Source organism: Electrona antarctica (assembly GCF_951216825.1).
Source record: "Electrona antarctica genome assembly, chromosome: 4".
Lineage (NCBI taxonomy): Eukaryota > Metazoa > Chordata > Actinopteri > Myctophiformes > Myctophidae > Electrona > Electrona antarctica.
Window position 1 is genome coordinate 24,242,414 of NC_136809.1, and position 27,178 is coordinate 24,269,591.

Sequence of the window (27,178 nt, forward strand, 5' to 3'; positions counted from 1 at the left end):
GTCGTCTCTGAGGCACATTGAGTCATCTCTGAGATGTATAGACAATTTAAGTTACTGAATACAATGTTATTTGAAGTCTGACAATCAAAAATGACTGTCTTACAGGCACAGAGAGTTCAAATTACTCAACCAACTCAATTTTAGCACACAGCTGGAGCAAGCATCTAGCATTAAAAGATTAATGATCTTGGGATATGCATGAATTTTCCTTAGAATTGACAGCTGCTTTAAAATAGAAATGGGTTTGCAGAGAGTTACACTGGGGTTACACTGCATGAAAGTCAACACATCTCAGAGCCTTTTGACAGCGCAACTATTATGGACAATAATAATACAGCCACAAGTATTTCAACACTAAGAGGGCAGTTCTATTCAGGGGACAGGAGTGGATGCTGCCACCTGCTTTATACCCTCTCTCAGGAATTTAAAGTATACTTATGGTAAAATGGAAGTCTATGAGCTTCAAGTATATGCTTACAGCAGCCTATTTTCTCATAGTCTTGTGTACACCAATTGACAGGAAGCAATAGCTAAAATATAATGATTGAATTGAAAGCATTAGTAGAGTGTATACATAGACAGTATATTATAAATAAAAACAAATTGTATATCACCGCGACACACACACACACACCTCTGTAATTTACTTACTGGTAGGGGCATGGACACGTTGCTCTGTAATTGACTTACAGGTAGGGGCATAGACATCACCATATTGCCTCCATAGACGGCTGGTACATAGAGGATGCTGGCACCCGTGTGAGGATCTATCCTCTGAACAGGGCTGGGTGACTTGCCCATGGCGGCCGTCGTGCTTCCAAGCGGTGGTGTGAAAGCCCGGATGGGGTTCCCCATCAGCACTGCTGGGTTTGGTTGGACTGCAAATAAAAAGCAAGAGAAAGGGACTCAGCTAGGATGCAGTAGCATCTCCGCCAGGCCGGACAGCCACAGGACGGTGATTATGTTTCCGTCCCTGTCCGTCCGTGAGAAGCTAATCTCAGGCACCGCTGGACCATTTTTTAAAAAATTGCCCTCATGGTGGAGCTATAAAGTAGTCCGTTAAGAAAAAAATAAGTTACAAACCGCAGCGAGGAGATTTTAACACCAGCATAATGCTAGTGTGTTCATTATAGGAGCTCAGTGGCCTTGTGGTTAGAGTGTCCGCCCTGAAACTGGGAGGTCGGGGTTCAATCCCCAGCCGGGTCATACCAAAGACTCTAAAAATGGGACCCAGTGCCTCCCTGCTTGACACTCAGCATCAAGGGTCGGATTGGGGGTAAGTCCCTGTGACATACTAGCGTCATGTCCAGGGGGTGTACTTGTACCGTACATCAAGCTGCCTCACACTACAGAAACAGGAGATAGGCTCCTGCCCTATGGGCCTCATGGCTCGGCAAGGCTACTATAGGAACAAACCCAGAGCACAGTGCTACCTCCAACCTTGATCCAAGATTTAGATACACTATCGGTCATATTAAACAAAAACAAATGGTCTCTGTTGATCCGTCTAAAGTTAAAAAAATGTGGCAAGCTCTAGCTGAGCGCACTGGTGTGCAAATCATCTCTTCTTTCCAATTCAGTGCATCATCACAGTTCTTGCAGTAGTTTGTTCACATCATAGTGCTTGCAGTGGTGTTCACATGGTGAAATGCATAGGGCCAATTTAACACTTCAAGTGCAAGAATTGACCTGTAAAAGGTCTTCTTAATTCTGGCTGTTGCTGTGTAGGGCTTAATTCCTCCGACAGCCCTCGGTCTTCACAGCTCCATCTGGGCCACTGGCTTAGCTTGACAAGCAGTGGAGATAATGTGTGTGTCTGTGCAGATGGCTCTGACCTCTGAGGGTTGTGAAGCGTGTCGGAAAAGTCTTGCCATCATATGAGACATGTTTAGGTGTAGAGTGACATGACATCACTGCTTGACGACGTGAGGGGACAGGACGTTTGTCGTCATACTATGCTCTTAATTCCCAGTCTGATCTCCCCTCCGATGGCCATGTGTGGGTCAATCTCGGTCAACCGCTTTTATGCCGGGTGTCCTTTCTTCAGTTCACTTCTGTTGTGTTAACGCCTTTTTGTAGCATTATTATTCTTAGTTAATTATAGCATTTAAAATGTTTAAATCATAAAACGGATGTAATTTTGCTAAACAAAAATATAACACGCGGCCACTTCTGTGGTGCTATTCTACCTCCATTCCCCTTTAACTTGAATGATATTCAAGCTGCCTCAAAGGTTGGTTGTGTCTGCACTTAGATGGCCATGCGTAAAGTTCAGTAGTTACACTTACCAAATCCTTCAGGTGGAAAGTGCTCTGTGTGGTTTGCATGTTTCCCCTGGAAGACAGAACACAGAAAAGGTTGCTTTGTGAGGATGAAGTCATTGAAGAAATGGGGGGAGAAAAGGATAAATGGGCCTTCCTCACACCAAGCACCAACTATATAGTTTTAAAATGGTTCTGAAGTGGATGGCAGAGATGACACCACAAATATAAGGACAACAGTGGTCGTAACAACATATACAGTAATGATGCACTATTATACAAAATGTGGTCACATTAAAGCTACTATAAGCAATAATGTGTCAAAATTGTAATGATATATATATTTTTTTATCATCATCTAATTTGCATTCAAATATTTTCCTAGAAGCTTTGTCAATGGTCGATTTGCCTGTCTACTTGCTGATTGGTTAGTCATTGCGACCGGGTTTTTTTTCAAACAATGACAAAGCTTCCAGAAACATCTTTGAATGCAGATTGTGGCCTCTAGATGTGTCAGAGACTACATTTTTTGGGAGCCTTTTACTCATTGCTGGCTGTCCGAATACCAAAAAATTAAAAATTAAAAAAGTCATTACAATTTTTTACATATTATTGCTTATAGCAGCTTTAATGGTTATTTTGAGCACTTTTATGTATGAGCCTTACGACTCTGCAACTCGGTGTGTGGAACCAAATGGACCCTTATGCATCCTTTGTTACACTCTCAGAGATGCAAAAGAGAAGCACAGATCTATGGCCTCTCTACTGTAGATCTACACAATGTAAGCTAGAGAAGCCATGTCATTGTCTTTTATAGAACCTTTGAAAACACAATTGGTCTAATAATATAGGATGAATTACCCATGACTAACACTATCCCTAACCTAACCTCACAGGAAGTCACCGGTGATTTTTAACCCGCAGCACAGATTAGTTGTAACCCGCCACGCATGTCGGGAGCCATGGGTGATTTTTAACCTGCAGCACGGGTGAGTCTTAACCTGCCACTCAGGTCTGACTAACGGGATGTCTGACTTATGGGCAGTCCCCTGTACGAGAGCTGTTGAGGCAGATCTCAAAGCTACATGCCTTGTACCTGCCAGCAGTGTGGCCCAGGTCCTCTGTACTGAGTAAACTAATTCAAGAGCGCACTTCTGAACCGAGCCGAAAGATACAATTTCCAGAGGGACTGTCTCTACTCAGTTATAGATGAGCTGCTGAAGGTAAAATAAAGCCAGGCGGGGCTTGGAACATCTGAATTCTCTCTAGTCTCCCCCACTGTCGGATGCAATCTGCTTCTCTCAGGGGCGGTGTGTGTACACAACACACATACACAGAACTGAAACACACAGAACGTGCAAATGCGCTTTCACACGAGCACACGCGACATATGATGAGCGAGTGCCCATTATTTTCAGACGGTACAGCAGCTGTTGACTGTTACATGAAAAGACGCACAGGGGCTCTCCCGATAACCTGCGAGTTTGGGTTGAGTCTCGTCCCGTGTGCTGTATTATTGATTATTACAGACGTACTTACACAACAATCTACTTTAGACATTTTACAGGGCTGTAAGCTGTAGCACGCAGTCTTTCTGTCCAGTACAGCACTGGAAGGTGGAGGGGAGGGGTGGGGGAGTGTAAAAAATGCATGCCCGTATGCATGTGTGGCAGGGGGACATGCAGGGTATTGTAATCACTCATGTCTGTATCGTCTGTGAACAAAATAAATTTGAGAATTTGCAGTAGGCAGGGCTTGCACTCCCAGGTTTGTTTCATTTATCTCAAGTTCCACAAGCCAGTCACTTTCGTCAACGCCAGTTGGGGGGGGAATTATTGCAGCACACCATATGGTGTTGTCTGGATTGTGTGTACAATGTCTTTAGGCTGCTTATCAACACACTGACAACAAGAATACATTAGATGCTCACTTTCTGCAGAAATCTTGTTTTTTTTTTGTTTCATATGGTGTAATGAGAAATATGGTAAGACAGCAACATCAGACTTGATAAGTTGTCTCACACAGAAAGAAAAACAAATTCACCAGATGTTGGAATTTGAAGTGAGTTTCCTGTCATTTCCTGTGTTGGCAGTCATTTTGAGGTGTGACATGGGCCGCCTGGGTGGCACGTCTGCACCCTGAACAACCACCGATGCCAGATATACCTGGACGAATGCCGAGTGGGGCCCATTGTTTAGCTGTTACATGTTGTCTACTTTTCAGCTACAGTCGAGAGGGTTTGTGACAGTTTGTGACAGCTGCAGGTGGCATAAACAGGTTGATTTGAGTTTAAGACCCGCAGGATTTTACTTTGCGGTGAATTGTGCAATGAGGCTGCCCAAACCAATTGCACGGATGATTAAAAAGCACTGGGGTCTGTGTGCTCTTGACACAGTCGGTAGCAAAACAAAAATGAGGTGTCTCCGATTTTCTTGGTGGAAAGTACAGACAGCCACAGGCTTTGAGTGTCAGGTTTGTTTGCAGCTTTATGGTATGTTTGTTGCCCCATCTGTCACTGAAGTGGCTGGATGTGACTGTGATGAAGGCTACCGATAGAATCCCCAGTTACAATGTTTGGACTTTGATACCCGTCACTGTCATAAAACGATACCATTGTGGAGAGAAATAACTAAACTAGAAAGAAGCAATTCTGGGAAATTGCAAAGTATGGTTGCCTCCATCGCACCCGTCGCACCGACGTCGTTGGGGACCCAAGGAGTCTGCCAGGAGGTGTTGTGTTAGAGGCCAAGGCCAAACAACATGCCATTCAAATTTGGCGCTGATCGGATCCTGATTTGGTGACATATAGTGTTTTAGTTTTGTCGAAAAAAATTGGCCCCTCCCACTAATTTTACGAGTCAATTAAATGGTCACATCACCTTTGAGATCATGTGTAAGTATTTTGGTGGGGATTGAGCCCCCCAACAAATTGTTTTTTCAACAAACGGTGACATTGTTGGCATTTGCGGCGCCCCCTATGGGTGAAAATGGATTTGCTTTTGGCGCTACATTGATTGAACCACTCTCGATATGTGATTAAAATTCCGTGTGGATTGAAACATTCCGTTCATTATTTGTGGCATTCTTTGTAAAATAGGCCCCTCCTACTAACTTCGGAAGCCTATTATGGCCGAACGGTATGGACTATCAAAATTCTGCCAGTGTTCAAGTAATCGGAGAGCACCAGAGATGTTGTGTATCAATTTGTGTGAGATTTGGACAAAATCTGTTGGAGGTGGAGCAAAAAGTGTGTTTTGAAGAAAATGCAAATTTGGTGCAATTTCGTTCTAGACGGAAATGGGCGTGGCCTATGCGGGGAGATCCGTCGTAATCCAAGGAATCCATGGAAAAAGACATTTTGATTTTACGACTTACGGTTCAAGAGTTATAGGGAAAAACGTGAAGTGGGCTGTTATAGCGCCACCATGAGGCTGAGCGATGTAATTCCTTTTCAATTTATTTTCATAATTATTATGAACCTCCAGCCTAAGTCTTGTAAATATGGTGCTTATGGTCTCCAAGGGAAAAAATACTTAAATTGGAGCCGTAATTAGTCTTCGATCTTCCCATTATAAGTCAATGGAGAACTAATTAATTAATATCAATTAAACTATACAACGGATCTCTTAGCAATGAGCAAGCACACTATTCCCGACGAAGCCGGTCGATTTGACATATGACTCGAGTGCGTGTGGAAAAAACTGTGGGAGGAGTAGCGATACAAAGTATTCCAAAGTAGGGGAACAATAGTATGGTCGCCATAGGCAACCATACTAATAAGTGTCCGGAAGGTGAAATGATGGGTGATTTTGTGGATGCATTAATTAAGATCTGCATCAATGATGCATCTTTGTGAGCGTTTCTATTTATTTTAACACTTGGATTGCAATCTAGTGTTCATTCTGTATACCACAGGCTGCCACTAAAATCACTTTATTTCTCCCCATGTAACATCCGGGTCTCAGAGCCTCGGACAGCAGAGGAGGAGCTGCAGCTAGTGTGAGCAGCTGGTGACGATGTTTAGCTTTCGCCAGAAACTGTAATATGTTCACAATTCACATGCGAACCTCGGATGGATTGGACAAAAACAAGGACTTGAGCATTTTGCAGAGAGAAAAGGCAAGAAAGATTCTGCTTTGAATGGGTCTCTATGGCATTCGTGCACACTTTCTGAAAATGTGTACTCAATAGGCTGTTTGATTTGCTATTCAATCTTAGATCACATTATAGCTTATCTCGAGATGGGCTGACATGGAGAAATGGCTAAGGGGGTCCTTAGCCTGGAATCCAGCCTGATTCGCTACGTTCGTCTTTTTCTCATTGACTCGGATTTCCATTACTTAGGAGTCAGGAAGTTCAAGTGAATCGAATTTTGCATTGGTGATTAGTTGGTGAACACTGATCAAGGAGTTTGCACTATGTTACTGGTGTGCCTCGAGGCGCCTGTTTACTGACCTTTGCACAAGGCACATGCAACACGTACGTTAATGGCCTTGCGAGAAACGTATGATTGCAAAATACACTGTATAACAGCAGCTGAGTGTGTGTGTATGACTCGCACGTGTGTGTGTGTGTGTGGTGTGTGGTGTGTGTGTGTGTGTGTGTGTACTAAGCAGGATGATGGTGCGGAGCTGTGCCTCATTAAGCCCAGTGGGTGATGGCAGCAGGTTGGCAGACGTGGTGATTTAGTTAACCTTTACAACAGGGCAGGCAGGAAACACACATACACATGTCTTCAACCCCAGTGAAACAACACACCCACAAGCAGCAGGAGAAATACATTCCCATCAGGGTCTTTTTTGTATTAAAAGGAGCTTAACACATTCCCTCCTGTTACCATAGGCGGGATTGTGAGGCCAGTGTGAGGGCAAATGCGCGAAATAAGCAAAGAAGAGCCACATCCGCCCAACCCAGAAGTGATTGCCCATGATGATTAACCCATGCTGACGTTACTACCTACAAACAATCTATTCCCAACCAAACCCACCCCCGTCAACGCCACCTCTCCTTCCTTCCCTTTAATCTCTCCATGTTATGTGTGACACACACACACACACACACACACACACACTACCTTGGGGGGTGACTGTTGCTGCTGTTGCTGAGGCCCCTGCTTGCTGGAGGCGGCCTGTGGATGCTGTGGATGGGGCTGATGGTGATGGTGGTGCGGGGCGTGGTGGTGGAGGTGGAGGGGAGACGCCGCCACGGCAGAGGCTGCGGCCATGTGGGCAGGGTGGGCCGCCAGCATCGGTCGGAGGGCGCGGGGGATGAACTCTGGGGCCAGCGGGTTGAGGACGTAGGTCTTCTTCAGTTCCAGGGCTTCCAGCTGGGCCTTAATCTGCTCAAAGGTGATGCCGTGCAGGCTGGAGTTGCCGTGGCAGATGGAGATGAAGTGCTCCCAGAACTTCCTGGAAAACAAAACAAAACAAATATTCCTGAGCTGTTCCTTGCTTAGAGCCTGCACACCTTGCAACAACATTTGAAGTCTCTGCACAAAGGAGTATTAGAACAGTGTTTTTTCAAGGTGGGACCCCCAGGGGTCCCTGGGAGCTGGGGGTTTCAGGGGATCCACACCATAATGAGTTTTACTTGAAATTACAAAAAGACAAATGTTACCCGTCCAAAACATTTTTAGATCACACTCCCTAAGGCCCACACCGTACCAATGATTCGCCATGCAACTCCTTGCAACCAAACAGTTGAGTTGTTGCATGTAGTTGCATGGAACGATTATCCCCAATGACAGTTGCAAGGAGTTGCATTGGTGCGGTTCAAACCCATTTATACAACTGAATAAATGTAGGCTATGCATTTTGGCAGCGTCGCTTCCTGACAAATAACGCAGGCTACGTATTTTGGCGGGGAAACTGCTTTAACATAATTTGTGCCCAAGACGTCCACAGACGTCCTAGGAACTATCTTATGCAGTGCCCAGGACGTCTGTACATGTCTTGGGAAAAAAATGTTGCCTTATATTAGGTTGTTAATGGTACCCCTGCTTATTATGCCAATTATGGAAATTTCCCAACATAATGTGCAAGTTAGCAGTTTCTAAATGCTGGGGACCCACACTCAACACGGGTTCACAATGGGGCTCTATGGGCCACCCCCTGGTGGAGATGAGAGGTAAATATAATGGGAGAAATATGGAGGAGAGCTGGAGGGCAAACTGATAGGATGGGAGCAGATGGAGGGTAAACGAATAGGATGGGCACAGATGGTAAAGGATGTGTGCCAGGGATGTGATCAGAAACACAATGGAGAGTGGGGAGAGGCTAACCTTTCAATAGAAAGCCTACAATAAAATTCAACAGTAGATTGGAGCCGTGGTTGGACGGCAATCATGTGAGACAACATTGACAGTCACAAGGCCTGGAAATAATGCTGCAGCTTCATTCAGACGTAACGCTACCGCACCAACACATTCGCACGTCAGCTGTCCATGTGTTTCTTTTCTAAAGCAAGATGTCCAAATGCTACCTCATAGGTCTTTACCAGGGGTACAGGTGTCCTCACTGTTACTTTAGGGGGAGGGACTTTCTAGTCCCTCCCCCAACTTGTAATACAAATTGCTTACTGTAACTCACTCTGGATAATAAAATAAATAAATAAAAATGCCTAAATTGTAAACATGAATGTGTAAGCAAACAAAAACATCCAATTTACAACACTGATGATAGTGATTTAAGGCATTAAATCTGCAGCATCATTTGTAGGCACTTAACACATAGGATGCTAAAGACGTGTCCACGCGCGGGGTGCTAAGGAAGTATGGACACGTCTTTAGGTCCTTTTTCATGATATAAAACACGATCGCTAAAATCCATTTGACAGCGGCCGTTGCTAGGCAACGCCTTGCTCGTCTGTCCGAGCTGTTTTCCCGCGCACGCAGCCATTCACTTCCTGGTTTACGGACCAAAAATCTTCCTTATTGTCTCCACCAGGCCGAAGGCATGGGGAGAGAGTATGTTTTGCACTCCGTCCGTCCGTCCGTCCGTCCGTGTGTCCGTGTGTCCGTCCGTCCGTCTGTGAACAGCTAATCTCTGGCACCGTTGGCTTGATCGCAGCCATACTCTGCACACACACTACCTGAATGCCAGAGCTGAACCTCTGCTCCAAAGTTTTCACATTGGCCTGTTATAGCGCCACCAGGAGGCCGTTTTGTGCAAAACAAATGTTTTGACAGTACACCTACAGGTTTTGTCCAAACATTACGCAAATTGGTACACAGTCTCTCTAGAGCCATTCAACGAAACGGGTCTTTCAGATTTTTCAGACTCCATCCTGATTGGCTACGATTGGCTTCCAAAGTTCGCAGGAGTGCTCCTTTTCAAACAAAATGCTGCAAATCATGAACACATTGTGTGATTTCCGTGAAATTTTGCACGCACATTCCCACTAGGCCGAGGAAGAAATGCCACTTGAATATTTTCAACTCAGCCTCATGGTGGCGCTATAACTGGCCCATTTGTGTTTTTACCTATAACTGCACCGATCTGTGTAAAACCATGTATGCACACTCCCTAGAGGCCAAGGAAAAACCTTTGCCTGGACTTTTTCACATCTGCTCTTTATAGCGCCACCAGGAGGCCGACATATGTAAAACACATTTTCTAAAATTACTCCTTCAGATTTTTTCCAAATTTCACGCAAATCGGTACACATGCTCTCCATAGTCATGTGATCATGTGATTCGTTTGATTTCACGTAATGATCCATCCTGATTGGCTATGATTGGCTTCAAAAGTTTTGTACCCGTTTTGTACAAATCGCCACAACTCCTCAATGCAGCATCCGATTGCGGTGAAACTGTGCATGCCTATTCCCACTACTAGGCTGAGGAAGAAATGCCACTTGGTGGCGCTACAACAGGCCAAGTCGTGACACACACACACACACACACACACACACACACACACACACACACACACACACACACACACACACACACACACACACACACACACACACACACACACACACACACACACACACACACACACACACACACACACACACACACACACACACACACACACACACACACACACACACACACACACACACACACACACACACACACACACACACACACACACACACACAGGTTTTGGGGGGGAAATGGAAGGCGGGGCTTTTCAGAGTTCAACCTCTTATCAATCCCTCAGCTACGTCACTCCCTCAGCCAAGGGGTCCTTGACCTGAATGAGTAAGACCCCTATCCAACTGACTCCAAGTTACTCCTAAGACTTGAGGCTCATTCAAATCTGCACACCCCATCCCAAACCCATTCTTTCCATTACTGCATTGTGGTCGTTTCCCCCCACCAGCAAGATTACCTCTAACTACACTTTGGCTGAATGGCCGCTACTACGATCTGTAACCGTGCAAAACGCAATAATGAATTTAATTGCTAGATGCATTTAAACAACCTACATTACCTCTTCACTTGACGCTGGCAATACTAGCCGAGCTGACTCGCTTTGGCTGCTTTATTCTGGCTTGTTTTCAAACCAGCTTATTAATCGTAATAACGTACAGTAACTGTTCATCAGCTGCATATTGTACAATACAAAAGCTATACTGTATAGCTTGAGCATCAACGATAAAAATGATATAAGGGGGAGAATTAATACAAAGTTTTTTGTTCAGTTTAATCTCAAAAGTTCTACTCAAAGTGCTGCATGATTCTTACTGACAAGTCCACTGTATGCTCTGTGAACAGCAACACAGCAAAGTGCTCATGAGGTGATGTGTGGGTTGGGTTGCATGTCAGTTTAACCACTCGCCGTCTTCCCACAGCCACTCTAAATATCTGCCATCTTGTGAAGCACAAATGGCGACACATTTTATTCCCACGTTTTTCTAAGTCGTGTGCAATGGTGCTTTACTGTTCAGTTTGTGACGAGTCATCAAATGTGCTCAAGTTTTTAGGTACAAAAAAAAAAGCACATTAATAAATCCTACAGGATTAACGCCATCTATGTTCAGTATGCCTGACATGCTCTTATTAGCTAAATGATTTGTATGCGAGTGTTTAGACCCTCAACACATTAATTGGATGTGAAATGCTGTACATGAATGAAAGATGGGGCCCTTGTTCTGCTCTTCACTCCACTCTTAGTACCGACATCAAAGTATCTTCTGCCTTCACGCCACTCAAAGTATTGACATGTAAGCGTCCAACTACCACAGCCTTTTTCAAATAACCCAGTGCGTGTACAAGACAGGGCATAGCCAGAACAAAGGTGGATTTACATTTGTACAGCATATAGAGCAGAGGTATATCAATCTGGTGATGATATACTTTATCAACATATAAAAGTACCTAACATACAGTATCTGCCCCCGCACTGATATAGCAATCGCTGATCCATCAGTGCAAACTGAAGTGCCACCATATGCTGAACAGTCAGAAATGAGCAACCTTGTTGATCTCAATATGTCAAACATAGATGAAAAGCGGAAGCCAAACATGGTTGCTGTGGCAGGAAATTCCACAGCCGAGGAGACGGCTGCAAATGAACCAAAACAGTGTAGAAGACAGTGACTTCAAATGGTTCACAAAATAGCTGCGTACCAACAATGGCAGCACCAGCAACACCTGCCATATTCTAGGGACTCACAATGAGCACAATTGTCTGTGCACAAACTGGCTGAGCAATCAGGCCAATCAACGCCAAAAAAATATATATATATACCGAAAGGATTACACCTACCTATCGGATAATGTGATTTGTACATTGATTACAATAGGGCAACATCGCTAAGCAAGATGACAACTCAGCCCATTCCTGTTGCGTCTAGAATCCCAATTTCCACTATACTGATCCAACATGGTAAACTGGTCACGTGGCACTTCCTGGAGAATAAATTGCAACATGTATCTGGCTTTCCAACACTTGTTTTAATTGTCTCTCCAAAAAGTGAAATAGAGCACAGAAGTTCTGATGTGAAGGAAAAAAACGCGACCCATGAAGGATGTGTAAATTACGTACAGTAGTCTGCCTTACATGTGGGGCACATGATACAATCTGCCTCTAACCAAATAGACAGGAGAACACTGAATGCATAGGATTATGCCTTATGCCTCAAGTAGCATTTATGGTCTTTCCCTGCTGCTGCCAGCTGGGAAGTGTGTGTGTGTGTGTGTGTGTGTGTGTGTGTGTGTGTGTGTGTGTGTGTGCGCGCCTGTCTATTTTAATTGATCTGCAGTGACTTGTGAGAGCTATTTTTGCTCCTTGAGAATTAATCAGCCTGAGAGTGAGTCCTCGCCCTAAAGCGAGACAATGCTATAGAGACATAATGTAACAGAAACACTTATAGAAACATGCATTCATACACCCTACTACTACCACCTATAAAAACTGCATACACCTGTGCTTACATATTATTGTGCCATGAGATCTCCGATAGTTAAAATCCACACCAAGTTTCTCAAAAAGGAGAACCAAAGAAAGCCTTTAGTCAATCTCTTACAGAGATGGCTTTTATTCCATTTCGAAGAGACAATGTGATTTTTTTTGTTCCTTCTTTTTTGCTCCAAATATGTAATGTAATTGTTTTGCTCCAAATATGAAATAGATGATATTCTACAGTTCAAATTGTAGACAATCCAATTGTAGTCAATTGCTGTTGAGAAATGGCTGTTAGTATTGTCTTGACAGAGATGTGGTTGGAATGAGGCGTTTGTGCAAAGCTCCACTAGCGAGAGTGAAACACCCTAGGGTAGGGCTTTAAGCAACTAGTCGACTATTCAACTAGTCGACTAGTAAATCCACTAGTTGACCTCGTTGGTACTAGTTGATAGGACTCAAGATCAGCTAGATTATAGTTAAAGTCACCAATGTACACAGTTTTTAAATGTACAATTATATATATATATATATATATATATATATATATATATCATTTTTACATAATAAGTAGTTAAACAACTAGTCGACTAGTAAACTAAAAAAAAATCACACCAGTGTGAACTGAGTGGTGCAGAAAAGTAGGCTACTGTATTTCAAGCCAAGGCCCTAGTAAAATGTAGTGCAAGGGATGGTTAAAATAAAGAGAAGATTATAGAAAAGATATGCATATTCTGTCTGTGTGTGTGTCATGGCATACAAACTCACAAATGGGTTGAACTGGCCAATAAAAATAAGGTTCTGTTCAGAATGTATTGTCTCCCAGCTTTCCACAAAATAATAGCAAATGCTCGATAGTGGGCTCGATAAGGACCCGGCTCGATAAGCCTGCTCGATAAGGACCCGGCTCGATAAGCTTGCTCGATAAGGTGATCGTTATCAATAAAAATTAACAAGCTCCATCCCTAGTAAAGAGACACTGAAGACTGGTTTATTTTTCAAGCTGGAATAGAACCATAAATAAGAGCATTAACCATTCACCCACCCACCACCCCCATTGATTGAGAACTACACGCCACTATTTATTGGTTATTTGATTGGTTCAGGCTACGTTGCAACGCAATGGCCGACGCTCCATATCAGGACAGTTTTTCGCACGATATCGCCGTCGGAACGCTCGCTCCTTGCCTGTGTAGATGAGCTGTTAAACCCTGTGTTAAGCGTGTTTAGCTGCTTTCTAGGTAAAGAGACATAATGTAGGTGCATCGGTTGAAATGGATAATAAGACTTACCCAAAATGACATTAACAGACAATGACATTAGATTATCAGTGTTGACTGTCGATCAATAATTACTTGCTAGTCAATGGCAGCTAACTAAAAAACAAACTAATACGCACCTTCACCTTGAAGGTGGATTGTACAAGAGCAATCAATAAATTGGCATTAATAACATAAAAATCCACAGATCTTGTTATTACGTGGCTTCTCACTGTGCTTCAAGCACATTCCTCGCATTAAATATGGAGGCATATGCAAAGGTTTCCAGCATGTCTCGGGGGTTCACCTTTCCTTGCCTCAATAAATGGTTTTCCTAGCAGCATGTAGGTATAGCTCTTCCCTGGTTTATATGAAGCAAAAGATATCTGGGATACATACAGGTTGACCAAAACCAGGGCCTTCATTTAGGCATGGTAGGGGGAAAAAAGTAATTTATGTGTTTAATGTCTCAGTGTAGTGTGTGTGGGCATGTGTGCATGCATGCCTGTGTCCGTCTCCTCTTTTCAGGAGGTCAGTCTTGGGCAAACAACAAACACGCTCCTTTTGGACATGTCAATTTAATTGCTCTGTCTGCCCAGGCTGACATTTCCAAACAAGCATCAGCCAGACAATGCCGTGGCTGGCTGAGGTTCAGTAGCTGTAACGAGATGAGGGCTGGGCAAATATTGAGGACACAGTAATGTGTGTTCTATGAGGATGCACAAGCTCCAATTTAATATGGGGAGGATCATAACATGGTAAACACCAGGGCTGGGGATAATTACTTACACACAAACACATATTGGTGCAAGTCAATATAGGCTATGTAGCCTAGCATTGCTGGGTCTGCTGCTTGAACTGTGCACCATTGAGCCAGCTCTCTCTCGCTCTGTTTAAAGAAAGTTTCCTCTGGTGTTTATAGCACAGATACAGCAAGCTATTATAAAGAGGAGTGCACAATTAGACAATTGGAAACACTTGCCGATCAATTAACCCTGGCACTGCTCCCCAGAGTGGTGTAAAGACAACTCCGTTCACTCCAATGGACCAATGTTTTCACAGCAATTTGTGCATCATTCAGCTTCTGTTCAGTTCCCAGAAGTTAGAACTGTAAACACTAGGACAATAGGCCTGTCACAATTATTATAGATACTCAATTAATTTTGCATAATAGTCTATAATGTTGAAGATTTTTCATTCTGTATTTTTTCAAACATTTTCCGAAAATAGCAGGTCTACCATCTTGCAACGCGTCACGATGCAACACATTATGAGTTCAGGGACAGGCAGCGCTTTCTTCATTTTATAGTAGGCTAGAAAGTAGGATAGGATGTTTGCACAGACCCTGATGAAGACAGCTTGTTGAAACATTGGTAGCTAATCTAAATGGAGCTACATTGTGTACTGTAGGGGTATTCTTCTCTGTTTGAAACACCAAAGCTGAACAAACACTCACTCTGGTCACTCACTGATTCCAAACACACAATGCATATCTGCACCACAAACTCTGATGCTGGCATTCAAAGCAACCAAAGGCATGGCTCCCCCATATCTCACAAGTATGATCGTACCCTACAAACCCTCCCGCGCACTCAGATCAGCCAACGCAGGGAAGCTGGAGGTACCTTCACTAAAAACGCCAGGACAACGCTCCACACGTCCCAAACTCTTCTCCCTTCTGGCTCCAAAACTATGGAATGCACTTCCCATCAGTCAGAACTGCAGCCTCACTCCCAATCTTCCGCCGTAGTCTGAAAACCCACCTCTTCAGACTACATCATGGCCCGTAGCACTTGCCCTAGCCTAGCCCCTTAGATAGCACATTATGTAGACTTAGATAGTATTTTAAACAGATTTATAGCTTGTTACGTAGACAGCTCTAGAATTGCACTTTATGTAGTCATAGCACGTTATAGTCAGTGTTGGGCATAACGGCGTTTAAACGGCGTTACCTAACGTCGTTATTTTTTCCAGTAACGGGTAATCTAATTAATTACAATTTCCATCGTTACAACGCAGTTACCGTTACTGACAATGAAATGTGCTCCGTTACTATGTCAAACGTCTTTCTGTTACCACGGGCTGGCTGACAGTGTGTGTGTGTGTGTGTGTGTGTGTGTGTGTGTGTGTGTGTGACTGTGTGTGTGTGTGTGTGTGTGCGTGCGCTACTACAGGCTGGGGCTGCTGCTCCTCTTGCTGCAAACATGACACGGTTAGAAAAAAAGAGAGCGGTCGTCGGTCCATGCGTGACTAATTATTTGAAATAAAACCTTTTTTCTGTCCACACACAGTCCTATATGACAGTCACATGACATAGCCTACCTTTTCACTTCACTCGAGTGACTAGTCGTTTTGTTTGTGAGCGGATCTGCACGAAACTAGCCTACATGTGTTCAGTTTGTTTTTGTTTGGTTCCATTGTGTGTATAATTCGACTGCGTTGCGCGGTGGTGCGGCCGATCTACAAACTCACAACGCGTCGCACTGCGACGCATTGTGAGCTTGCAGATCTGCTCTAATTCTGCAGCGCAAGCGTGCACGGCAGATGCAGAGTTTGTTTTTGTTTCGTTCCATTGTGTGTATAACTCGACTGCGTTGAGCGGTGGTGCGGCCGATCTACAAACTCACAACGCGTCGCGCTGCGACGCATTGTGAGCTTGTAGATCTGCTCTAATTCTGCACGGCAGATGGGGGAACAGGGGGCCCCACGACGGGACGGTCGGGCGTCGCTTAACGGGAGGATGAAGTGACGCCAGTTTGGCGGAGGAGGCGACGCGTGGCCGTCGGAGGCTCCCCTCGGGGGCTGCCCGGCCCCAAACCGACCGTAGCTTATCAACTTCGACGGAACGACATGTTTTCAGAGAGAACTCTCGGGGCCTCTAGCCGTCGTGCGTAGCGCTAATAACCGCCCCTGCCTATTTTAACTCAGACTCTGAAATGGAAAGTGTTTCTTTTTTTTCTTCCAAAAAAAACAAAAAACGCTGCCTAGCGCGGCACCATTCGCACCCTAAATGCGGCCCTGAATACCAGTTGTCTTGTCTGAAGTTGTAACTTAGACAGTTTTTCTTTAATTTACACTAAAAGCACTGTAGTGTAGTCCAGTGTTTTTCTTTATAGTTGACAAATGTATGTGAACATGTTGCTCTGTAAAGTTTTAAACCAAATTAAGGAAGCATTTTGACTAGCACAACTGTCACTGAATGGAAAATAGGTTACTTACTTTTATTTCAACATATTGAGACTTAAAAACTGGACTTGCAATACATATATTGAAGTTGAAGTTTATTTCTCCCTCAAATGGCAACGGTTATTATGTGTAAGTTGTAAGTAGGCCTACCTGTCTATGCTGTTCTACTCTATGCACCTGGCTTGTGAAACCTGCTCCCAAAAACAATCCAAATTCTTTGACATATTACAACTTTTTTACGCAAATAGTTACTTTTCCTAGTAACTAGTTACTTTTACAATAGAGTAATTCAGTTACTAACTCAGTTACTTTTTTGGAGAAGTAACTAGTAACTATAACTAATTACTTTTTTAAAGTAACGCGCCCAACACTGGTTATAGTACACATGTATAAAATATTATATAGTAATTGTAATTGCACCGGTTTTGTCGAAAAAGAAAAAGGTAAAATGGTGCATTTATAAAGTGCTTTACATAGATGCACAATCTATCTCTTCATTACATTCACCCATTCACACACTGATGGCAGAGGAAACCATGCAAGGCACCAACCTGCACATCGGGAGCAATTAGGGTTTCAGCGTCTTGCTCAAGGACACTTCGACACCAACTCTGGGGGAGCCCGGAATGAACTGGGAACCTCACGGTTTCCATCCAACGGTTCTACCAGCCACTCTACCCCTAAAGCTAATACTACCTGGAGTAGGGGTGATATCTGTGCGGTCGTATACTGCATGAGAGTATATGGCTCTGCGTGTGTGTATGTGACAGTATACACGTTTGGAGTGTATGACTTGTGTGCGAGTACAATTGGAGCAAGAAAGCTTGGCATGGAGACATACGGCATTCCCAAATATATGGCTGCCTGGCATTGGCACTGTGCACGCACGCGCATACAAACACAAAGGATTTGGTTACAATTGCATTTTCTTGATTTGAGGGAATGGATTGGGCATTTTGTCCCAGTCCACCTCTAATTACATGTGCTAGCTGTCAAGGTCCATTTTAACTGAGGATTATTACAAACTGAACACTTCTTCTTGGTACCAAACATGTACTCTCATCCAATCAATAAGGATTAAATACGTTGAGAATAGATGAAGTGCTCAGAACAAAGGAGAACTACCCAAAAAATCAAGTGCTAGAAAAATTAAGCACTAATTATGTTTCAAATATGTTTCTGAACCAAAACTATAACCAATATCGGTGCATAAAATGTACGACACAGATGTCTGCTTTGTAATGATAATTACACCAAATATCAGAACAATTACTGTATAATCATGATTTACTAGGGTTTCTAGATTTTCCACAAGTAGAAATCCCAACATAGAATCCCCAAGCTTCTCTATGTCTACAATACATGTCAGACACTGTAGGACTGGAGTCCAGCTTGGCACTCTTTGCTCTCTATATAGTCCAGTATCATAAACACTGATATATAGCCTTAAACAAGGCAACTTAGAAATGTGTACTACATTGTTGAGTCGCTGTGGCTCATGCCCAAGATTGATTTGATAAACTCCACATTATTTTGAGGGGGCTTTACTCTAATCTACTGCCAATTCTTTGAATGAAAGTCCTGGTTCACTTTACCTGCAGCGTCCCACAGAGCAGAGTGCTATGGGGTCTCCCACCACGGCAACCAGGGACTGGGCTCTGGTGATGGCTGTGTTGAGCAGCTTGTAGTTGGACAGAAAGCCATAGTCCAGGTCCTCCGTTGAGTCCTCAATCAGCTGCTCCTTGCGCTTGATGGCAGTCTGCTTGTGCTTGCACGTGTGCCGTGTTCGCACCGTGCTCAGGAATAGCACTCTGAACTGCTTACCTAAGAACAGGGAAATCGATCGAATCAGACATTGCAGACACAATTTCCAATAGTCATGAGACCTTTAGATTAGAACTTGTTTTGTTCTTTCAGTGAGCTGCCTTGTTACTTGTAGGCAGAATAAATATTTATACACATGGAGTGGTGCTGCCTCTGGTGACTGAATCTTCCCAGCCGTCTCAATACAATTGTCTAAACAAAATGTTTGTTGGCAGACCCCGACAGATAGGACTCTTTACTGGAGGACCATTTCTAAACCTTTTCCTCAATTTCACCCATTTAGAAACAGTGGTAGGAGAAGGAGACTCTGCAACAAAGATGTGGTTTAGCTAAGAGCTGCAGTACAAACATCTTTATAGTTGATTCATTCAAAACACTATCTGAACCTAATTTATCCAAGTTGTATTTGACATGAATGCAAGGTATTTGAAAGTGTGTTTGCTGGGAGCAAACCTTGGCTATGCTGATCATGTTATAATATATGGGCCAGGTTGGTGATGGTGATTTAATTTCCAGTGAGGATAAACAACCGCTTAAGGGAGCTAATCTTCTCTACAAAACCCCACAGATAGATAAACTGCAACAATAATTATGTCTTATCTGAGCTCCCAGGGCTTCTGGTATGATCACATAACATCCGTCTGTGAGATCATTTTAAAATGTAAGCACTAGAATGCAGTTTGCATGTGTGGGGGTGTTTGTGTGTGTGGTAGTCAGGATGTGCACGAGTTAATTAGCTGTGGAAAGCAGCAATTTCACCAAACAAAAAATGTGTCACTTTCCTTCTGTCAGAATAATGTGTTTAATAGCTGTGTTTAATGATAGGCCAAAATATGTTTCATTACTTCATTTATGTTAAGAAAATGAAAAGCAAATTGTCATTAAAAATGTTATCATAGTCAATTATAGTTCTTGAAATTGAAATTAGCAAAGATGGAAGGTGTAAGTAAATATTACATGACACATATTCCAATTGGTGCATCTCTAACATATATGGGTGGAAGGAAATATTCCGTAATATATATAAATAATATCATACTGTAAACATCCGACAGCCATGTACTCTCTGAAAGACGCCCTCACCTTGAACAATCTGACAGCCATGTACTCTCTGAAAGACGCCCTCACCTTGAACAATCTGACAGCCATGTACTCTCTGAAAGACGCCCTCACCTTGAACATTGAGCCATGTACTCTCTGAAAGACGCCCTCACCTTGAACAATCTGACAGCCATGTACTCTCTGAAAGACGCCCTCACCTTGAACAATCTGACAGCCATGTACTCTCTGAAAGACGCCCTCACCTAAACATCTGACAGCCATGTACTCTCTGAAAGACGCCCTCACCTTGAACATTGACAGCCATGTACTCTCTGAAAGATTCCCTCACCTTGAACATTGAGGACTCTCTCCACACTGACTTCGTGCATCCTTTTCTTACGCAGCTCGGCTCGGATGCGGAACACCTGATCAGCATAGGGAGACACCACGCCGATGCTGCCCTCGTCCAGCTTGCCCCAGGCCACTGGCCACTTCTTACGCATCTCCTCTACTCGCTCCACAATCTCAAACACCTACACGGACCAAACAAGCAGAGATGGGGAAATGAGAAACCATATTCCATTACCATACGAGTTGAAAGTGGGAATTCCATACTGTATGTCTCCATCTTCTGCCCGGTGCAAAGCGGTGCTGGGCGTAGTGCAACCGTCATTGCCATTTTCCAACCAAATGCACGTACACCGTTTTTACAACCTGTGGTCTAGAGTAACAGCTTTTAGTTGGTCTAACAGTCCAAAATGTCCTTTCCTTACTTTTTATACAGCACATATTGGGATTAAGATGCACCTAGGTGGGTTCACAATGCATTGACATCGATTGCAATTACATTTCAACACAAAAAATACTCATGTTCAACATGGCAGATTCTGCATTGAGGTTCAAAACACGATAATTTGAGGTTCAAAACACGATAATGTATTTTAATTGCTTTGGGATTGCAATTAAAATAGCCTGTCAATTTTTACCCAGACAACGCATCTTCCAATTCACACAGTTGACTGTGTTTTGATAGTGTTGAACATCCCTACCCAGGGCTCCAGACTAACTTTTTCACAGGTAGCACTGGTGCCACCTACCTTTTCATTTGGTAGCGCCACCACAAATTAGGTAGCACCATTTTTTTCTTTGTATAGCGTGGTATTAATACATGATCTTATCATGCCCCCACATCGGGCGCCATTTATTTATGTAGTGGTTTCCACCATAAGGTTTGAATCATAAAACCCCCTACAACGGTCACTGTGTAAAAAACAGCAACCTACCTGGTTATACTTCAAAACACTGTAGATGGTTTCAACCCACCACAAAGTCACTCAGTCAATAAAGGCAATATTTATATTCCACACACAGAAAGTCAGTTTAAGGTTTTGTGTTGAAAATTAAATGCAGTCCAAACCTTTTGGATTAATAAAGTGACAATTTGTACAATATCTCCATTACCATTATCCAAATGAATTCCTTATTATAATATTTTTACATTTTGGAAAAAATCTTTTGCAATGTGAAATGCCACCAAATTCTTAATCCTTTTCTTTATGGGCCAACTTGTGAAAGCTGTATGCTTTTATTGTGAAGGCAAAAGTTTCTGAACGCTCTCAGAGCCTGCATATCTCCGCGTGCTGAAAATAGCTGATCTACAAGCTCACAACGCGTCGCGGCGTTGTGAGCTTGTAGATCAGCTATTTTCAGCACGGAACACGAAGAATAAATCAGGCATCAGGGAGATTAATGTATTTTGTTGGCCGATCATCATGTATGGACGTATGGTATGGACACTACCTCCTCGATGCAAACATAACAAGCTTTGGAAGCTATTTTTCGTGGCACATTTCGTGGCACATGTTTAATCAAACAACACGTTTACTAAGTTTCACTCAGTGTTTGGGTCGGGAGTCGGCTGTCTGTGTAGATCATGACTGATCATCATGCAGTTAGATATGCGCGCTGTGCGCTCCAGTGAAATTGTACAGCTGAGAAAGATTAGTTAATTTGTGTCGGATAAGCTGCGTTCAGACCTGAATATATATTCGCCTCGGTTCGTCCAGTTTGTACCGCGGCAGGTCGCGCCGCGCCCGTTTGCGCAATTCTCGTCTTTGTATGTAATCGCGCCGCTCTGACCATCCAAGTCTGAAGGGTTTATTTGTGGGTTTTTGTGAATGATCGTTCTTTGAACACTGGGCGTCAGGCGAACGTCCAATGTTTTCAATCAATGGAACGGGCAAGCACTGCGGGATGTTTTTTTCCCCCTCCACTCATCATTCCAGCAAGTCGCACCTGTGCGACCTCATTAAATTTTAAGTATCACCCTTAATAAATTAAGTCGCATATGCGACCTAATAGGTCGCACGCTGGAGCCCTGTCCCTACCGGCCATTGTATGTTACCATATAAATCCATTCCATGTATCATTGCTCAATCTTGCATTATTCATAATGTCTGATAGTTTAGCCCCAGGATTATTTCAATACTTAAATAACTATTTCCCACTTGTCATCAATGTGATAATATTAAGCTTCCTATAGTACAACATTGCAATGCACTGTTGGAGCCTCTCTTTCTACAGCTGCAACTATGTTGTCATCTGACAGCAAAACATATACATGTAGGCCTAGAGATATACATGTATAGGCTAATTCAAGTTATATATTTGTATTATTTTTGTTTTAATTTTGCCATCTTTTAAGTGCCAATACAACTCTTTGTTGGTTACAGTGTACGTTAAAGGAATAGTTCACCCAAGACATTACTATTTCACCCCATGATGTGTAGAATACAAAGATAATATTTGTATAACATTCCTTTACAGTGAACCAGTGATCAAAAAAAGTTGGTGAATTGGAGGGCAAGATTAACAGCAGCAAAAATATATAAAAACTCCAAAAGAACACAATGTGATCACCATTGTTCTCTATCGCTGCGTTCAAAACACCCCTTTATCATGAAGAAATTGTACCATCTCATTCACTTCCGGTTCAAACTGCGACATGGACGAGCAAAGAATGCACCTGAATGTGCCTGTGGGGTTCAACCGGAGCTCATTCACACTCACGCAAGTGCCTAGGTGTGCATGTCCTTTGTGCACAAAACCATTTAGCCTGGAAGTGTTTGAAAAGTGTTCTCTTCTATGGTTATATTTGGAAAGTTAAACCGCATAGAAGACACTTGGGATCACACTATGAGTGTTGTTTTGGGGGTTTGACCAGATTTATTATATAGTTTTGCCATTTATCTTGGCCTCCGTTTTAGTAATGGGGTGAGTAAATGATAGAAATAATGTCATTTTGTGGGTGAAGTAGTCCATTGCATGCATTTCCGAAAGTTAGGTTTAGGTGTGCTGCCCCGTGGGAGGTTAGGTTTAGGGTGAGAGTTTGAGATAGGTTGTAGTTGTAGGACTAATGACTGGTCTAACCAATGACTAGTCTAAACCAAAAACTGTCTAAACTAAGTACTGCACCCAAAATGTCTTTGATATTTCTGTAAATGTTTACCCGTTTACCCCCGCCCCCCGGTTTCCTTTCAGAGGTCATTGTGTTTATTATGGGGATTTGAATGGCCATGGGGCCATTGTCTAAGGCTAAGCCCATCAAAGACAGCTCCAAACAAAGAACCGGTACTGAGAACCGGTGCCTGATTTGTTACAGAGTTTGGTGACAGACCACCAATAATTTAACTCATCAATCTGAATATTTGGTGCACAAAAACGTACATCAGCATAGTTAGCAAGTTGTATAGTCTTTCTGGGAATACATATGGCAATTTTGGCAGAGACTAGAGGGTCATGAATTTCAGTTTCTGCATGCAAAGTACTGTACATGTGAACACATCACGAGCCGTTACCTCTGCGTTGTTGTAGTATGCCGTGCTGTTCTTCTCCTGCACATCCTCTCCTCTGGCTGTGAAGAATGTCAGAGGGTAGAAATCTTTATGGGAGGGCTGCTTCCCACTCGCCATCAGCTTCCCATCGTAGAACAACTCAGACGTGTAGCTATGGAAAAGGGGTGAAGATGGAGGGGACATGAGGCACAATTCATGACTTCTACCACTTCAACTATATTTGACCTATGCTGTTCATGCCTTAATGAAAAGTGAAAAACTAAAGATAGTTATCCACTGCCGTTTGGCTCAATACATTTTCTCTCATTGGCCTGGATTCCCTGAATTATCTCTCTACAACCTCCATTCTCCTCTGACTAGGGCTGACCTTCCATCGTTCTTTTGAAGTCAAAGCTTCTAGCCCTAAGAACAAGCCGAATTTGAAGCTTCGACGTCAGTAATTCATGAATCGTGGAGCTCATCAAGCACATGGTATTTGTACATCAGCTATTTTGATTTAAAAAAATGGAAAACATTTACTGAAAAATATTATTTATTTTATTTCTCATTTTCAAATTTCTCATCATCGAACAAAGGTTTGAATATTACATTTTTTTTGGGTCAGCCCTATCTCTGACCTCATCCTAGCTCGGCCCATGTGCTCAAACCTACTTGATGATAGCTTCGTGGGAGCGGTAGTTCTCACAGAGGAGGATGCGGCAGGGGAACTCGCCGGGGTAGTGCTCGTAGAGACGGTCCAGAAGTGACACGTGTAGGTTGCGCTCCCGTGCAAACTCGCTGTACACGAATGGACTGAGCTGCAAGAGAGAGAAGTAGCACAATAGTAAGTTAAAACACGGTCAGGTATTTCCCCCATTGAGTCTCATCATTTCCTCCTTCAATCATTTCTTTAACTCACTGCTGCAAGTGTTGTGACAAGATTTGACTGAAAATGTCTACACTGCACTCAGCCTGTCATTTTATGATCCGACTAATTTTGTTATGAAATTATACTATTCTTGCATTGTGCCATGGATTGCTACGTTTATAGGATTTCTTGTTTTTATTCATTCAATTCATTCACACTTATAATCAAAGATTTAAATTGACCGTATGTTGTGGGAGAATGGATCTTAATATCATGCTGTATGTACAATGTTCTTAGATTCCTGGTTTGGTAATCGGTACTTACTGATGGAAAACATGATTATTATTTACCACCATTATTTTAACAAGAAGCCCTCAGCCGCACATTGACACAAAAATCTGAATCTAAACTAGACCTACACAAACACCCAATTACTGCTACCCTTTTGACTGCTGCTTATCTAACACAGATTTGTCTTTTGTCTGATCCATAATTTAAGCCAACAGGAGGTAAAAGGTCAGCCAGCTGTAATGAGCTCGCCGACTCAGTCAATGGAGGCCTTGGCCTTCATTCACAATTCAGCAGACTCATCCATCTCTCAGTGGAGCAGCCATGCCATTACAATGACGACAGACCGACGTGGAGAAAGAGGAAGAGAGAAAGAGAGCCAGAGTGGCTGAATCTAGAGGAAAGATCAACAGGGCCAAAGGGGAGAGAGGAAGGGAGAAAGGTTGGGGTGGAAAGAGATCGAGAGAAAATGAGGGAGAAAAAAAATAAAGGGATAGGAAGGCCAAGAGTGTGATTTAAAGTGCAAAAGAAAAGAAAGACTGTTGGTCTCTGGACAAAGTGAGAGAGCGTGAAAGAGCCAAAAGGAGAGTACATGTTTTAGTTTGTTTCCAAAATGGAACAAAAGGAGCAAGAGTGAGAGTGTCATTAAAATAATTCCGGTTTGCAATCTGTGGGGTTTTTCATCCGTTGTCCTATGTTAATCCTGTGCTTGTACAGCATGTCTTTAAAAATAAGGAGCTGAGGAAATGAGGTTTTAATTCCCAGTGTTGCTTTGGAAACCTTGAGTAATGAGAGATGACTTTGTATCTATACAGTGAAGCAGTTATCACCTTGGCTCTACTGGGGAAATACTGTGCCATTTCTCATCGTTCTACCTGGATGCTACATTTAATCTACAGTAGCAACGGCAGCTATTCTTTTTGGTTTTCATTTGATGCCACTGCCTCTGTCTGAGGCAATACTCCCCAGAACGGAGTGTTGAGAAAGACTTTTTTTCCGTTAACGCTGTCTGAAAATCTCTGGTCTTGGAAAGAAAACAGAGAAAATACCACAAGGGGATCCACGCAAGTGGTATTTTAGGGGTAATCCCTTGGCTGGTTATATATCCATGTTTCTGTGCACCCTTCGCCAGCCGACATTTGCTTTTCACTTGATATTGTTTGAGACAATAAAAATCACGATTTATACATCAAACCCAAATATATCAAATATTAATTTATTCCAAGGCAACATGGCTTTTCCATGGGCAGAGGGAGAGGGCATAAGTTTGCACTGGGGATAATGGTCTGCGCAGTTTTCCCTTAAAGGCAATGGCATCTGGCACGTTATTGGTTTTAATATTGTAACGCCCAAACCACACTTATGCATTATGTAACGGGTAGCACAGGTGTTTTAGGGATAAAGGATGGTGTCTAAGATAGAAACATTTGTGGGGGAATACCCCTTGCACAATGCTAAATCCACAAATAGTGGCTTTAGCGAACTTGGCCCAAGATAGGGCCTTTAGAACACCCAATTTAAAAATAATGGAGTTCCTTCAGTCACCCTATCCAATGGTACTGGGCTTACCTGCATGTGGTCTCCGGCCAGTACGATGCGGGTGGTCTTGCTGGCCAAAGCGAAAGGCATGATGGTCTCACACTCCATGGCCTGGGCTGCCTCATCCAACAGGATATGAGAAAATAGTCCTGCCAAAATGACATAGCAAGTCAGTGTCAACCGTCAAGTCATTTTTGAAGAATACACGCACTAGGTTACTGCATGTGATTAGACTACCCCTAAAGTACAACGTGAGACAGTGATATTTTGTTTTACATCTGGAAACTTGAATCTTACTGTAATGTGGTTCTGATCACCAATGATTCAAACAATTATAAATCACTAATGATTGCTCAATAAATGCCTACCCGGATTTTATAAGTCTTAGTTTTGTAATCAACTATGAACTATAACTTAGCCCAACGCCTAGAACCCAGGTTCGTCTAGTCATCGCAGCACTTCACAGGCTGAGCGAGCCCCAGGGGCATCTGCTCCTTTCACACAGTACTGCCTGGAGTGTATTTGTGCATTAGCGTGTCTGGTACCTAGTTGATCACGGTGAGAGAGCCACTGCACGTAGCCAGTAAGCATAACAGTCACAGAGGTGTGAGAGGCGAGCTCCAGCAGCAAATACACACACAACCAACACAATGGGAACAGCTGGAACAGCGAGATAATTAGGATTAAATCCATTTGGTTCCATTTGTACACTCTGAGTGATGGG

General features: G+C 43.1%; 1 protein-coding gene across 2 annotated transcripts in view; it reads right to left on the reverse strand.

Moving 5' to 3' along the window:
* helz (helicase with zinc finger) overlaps positions 1-27,178 on the reverse strand; it is an 88,490-nt gene that overhangs the window by 13,441 nt on the left and 47,871 nt on the right. For both annotated transcript variants that reach the window (XM_079500116.1, XM_079500115.1), the window contains exons 19-26: positions 26,485-26,603; positions 24,432-24,577; positions 23,784-23,931; positions 20,276-20,459; positions 18,657-18,885; positions 7,336-7,669; positions 2,289-2,334; positions 652-878 (exon numbers count right to left, since the gene is read on the reverse strand). In XM_079500116.1, the coding sequence (XP_079356242.1) occupies positions 652-878; positions 2,289-2,334; positions 7,336-7,669; positions 18,657-18,885; positions 20,276-20,459; positions 23,784-23,931; positions 24,432-24,577; positions 26,485-26,603 (1,433 nt within the window). The remainder of the gene's footprint in view (positions 1-651; positions 879-2,288; positions 2,335-7,335; positions 7,670-18,656; positions 18,886-20,275; positions 20,460-23,783; positions 23,932-24,431; positions 24,578-26,484; positions 26,604-27,178) is intronic.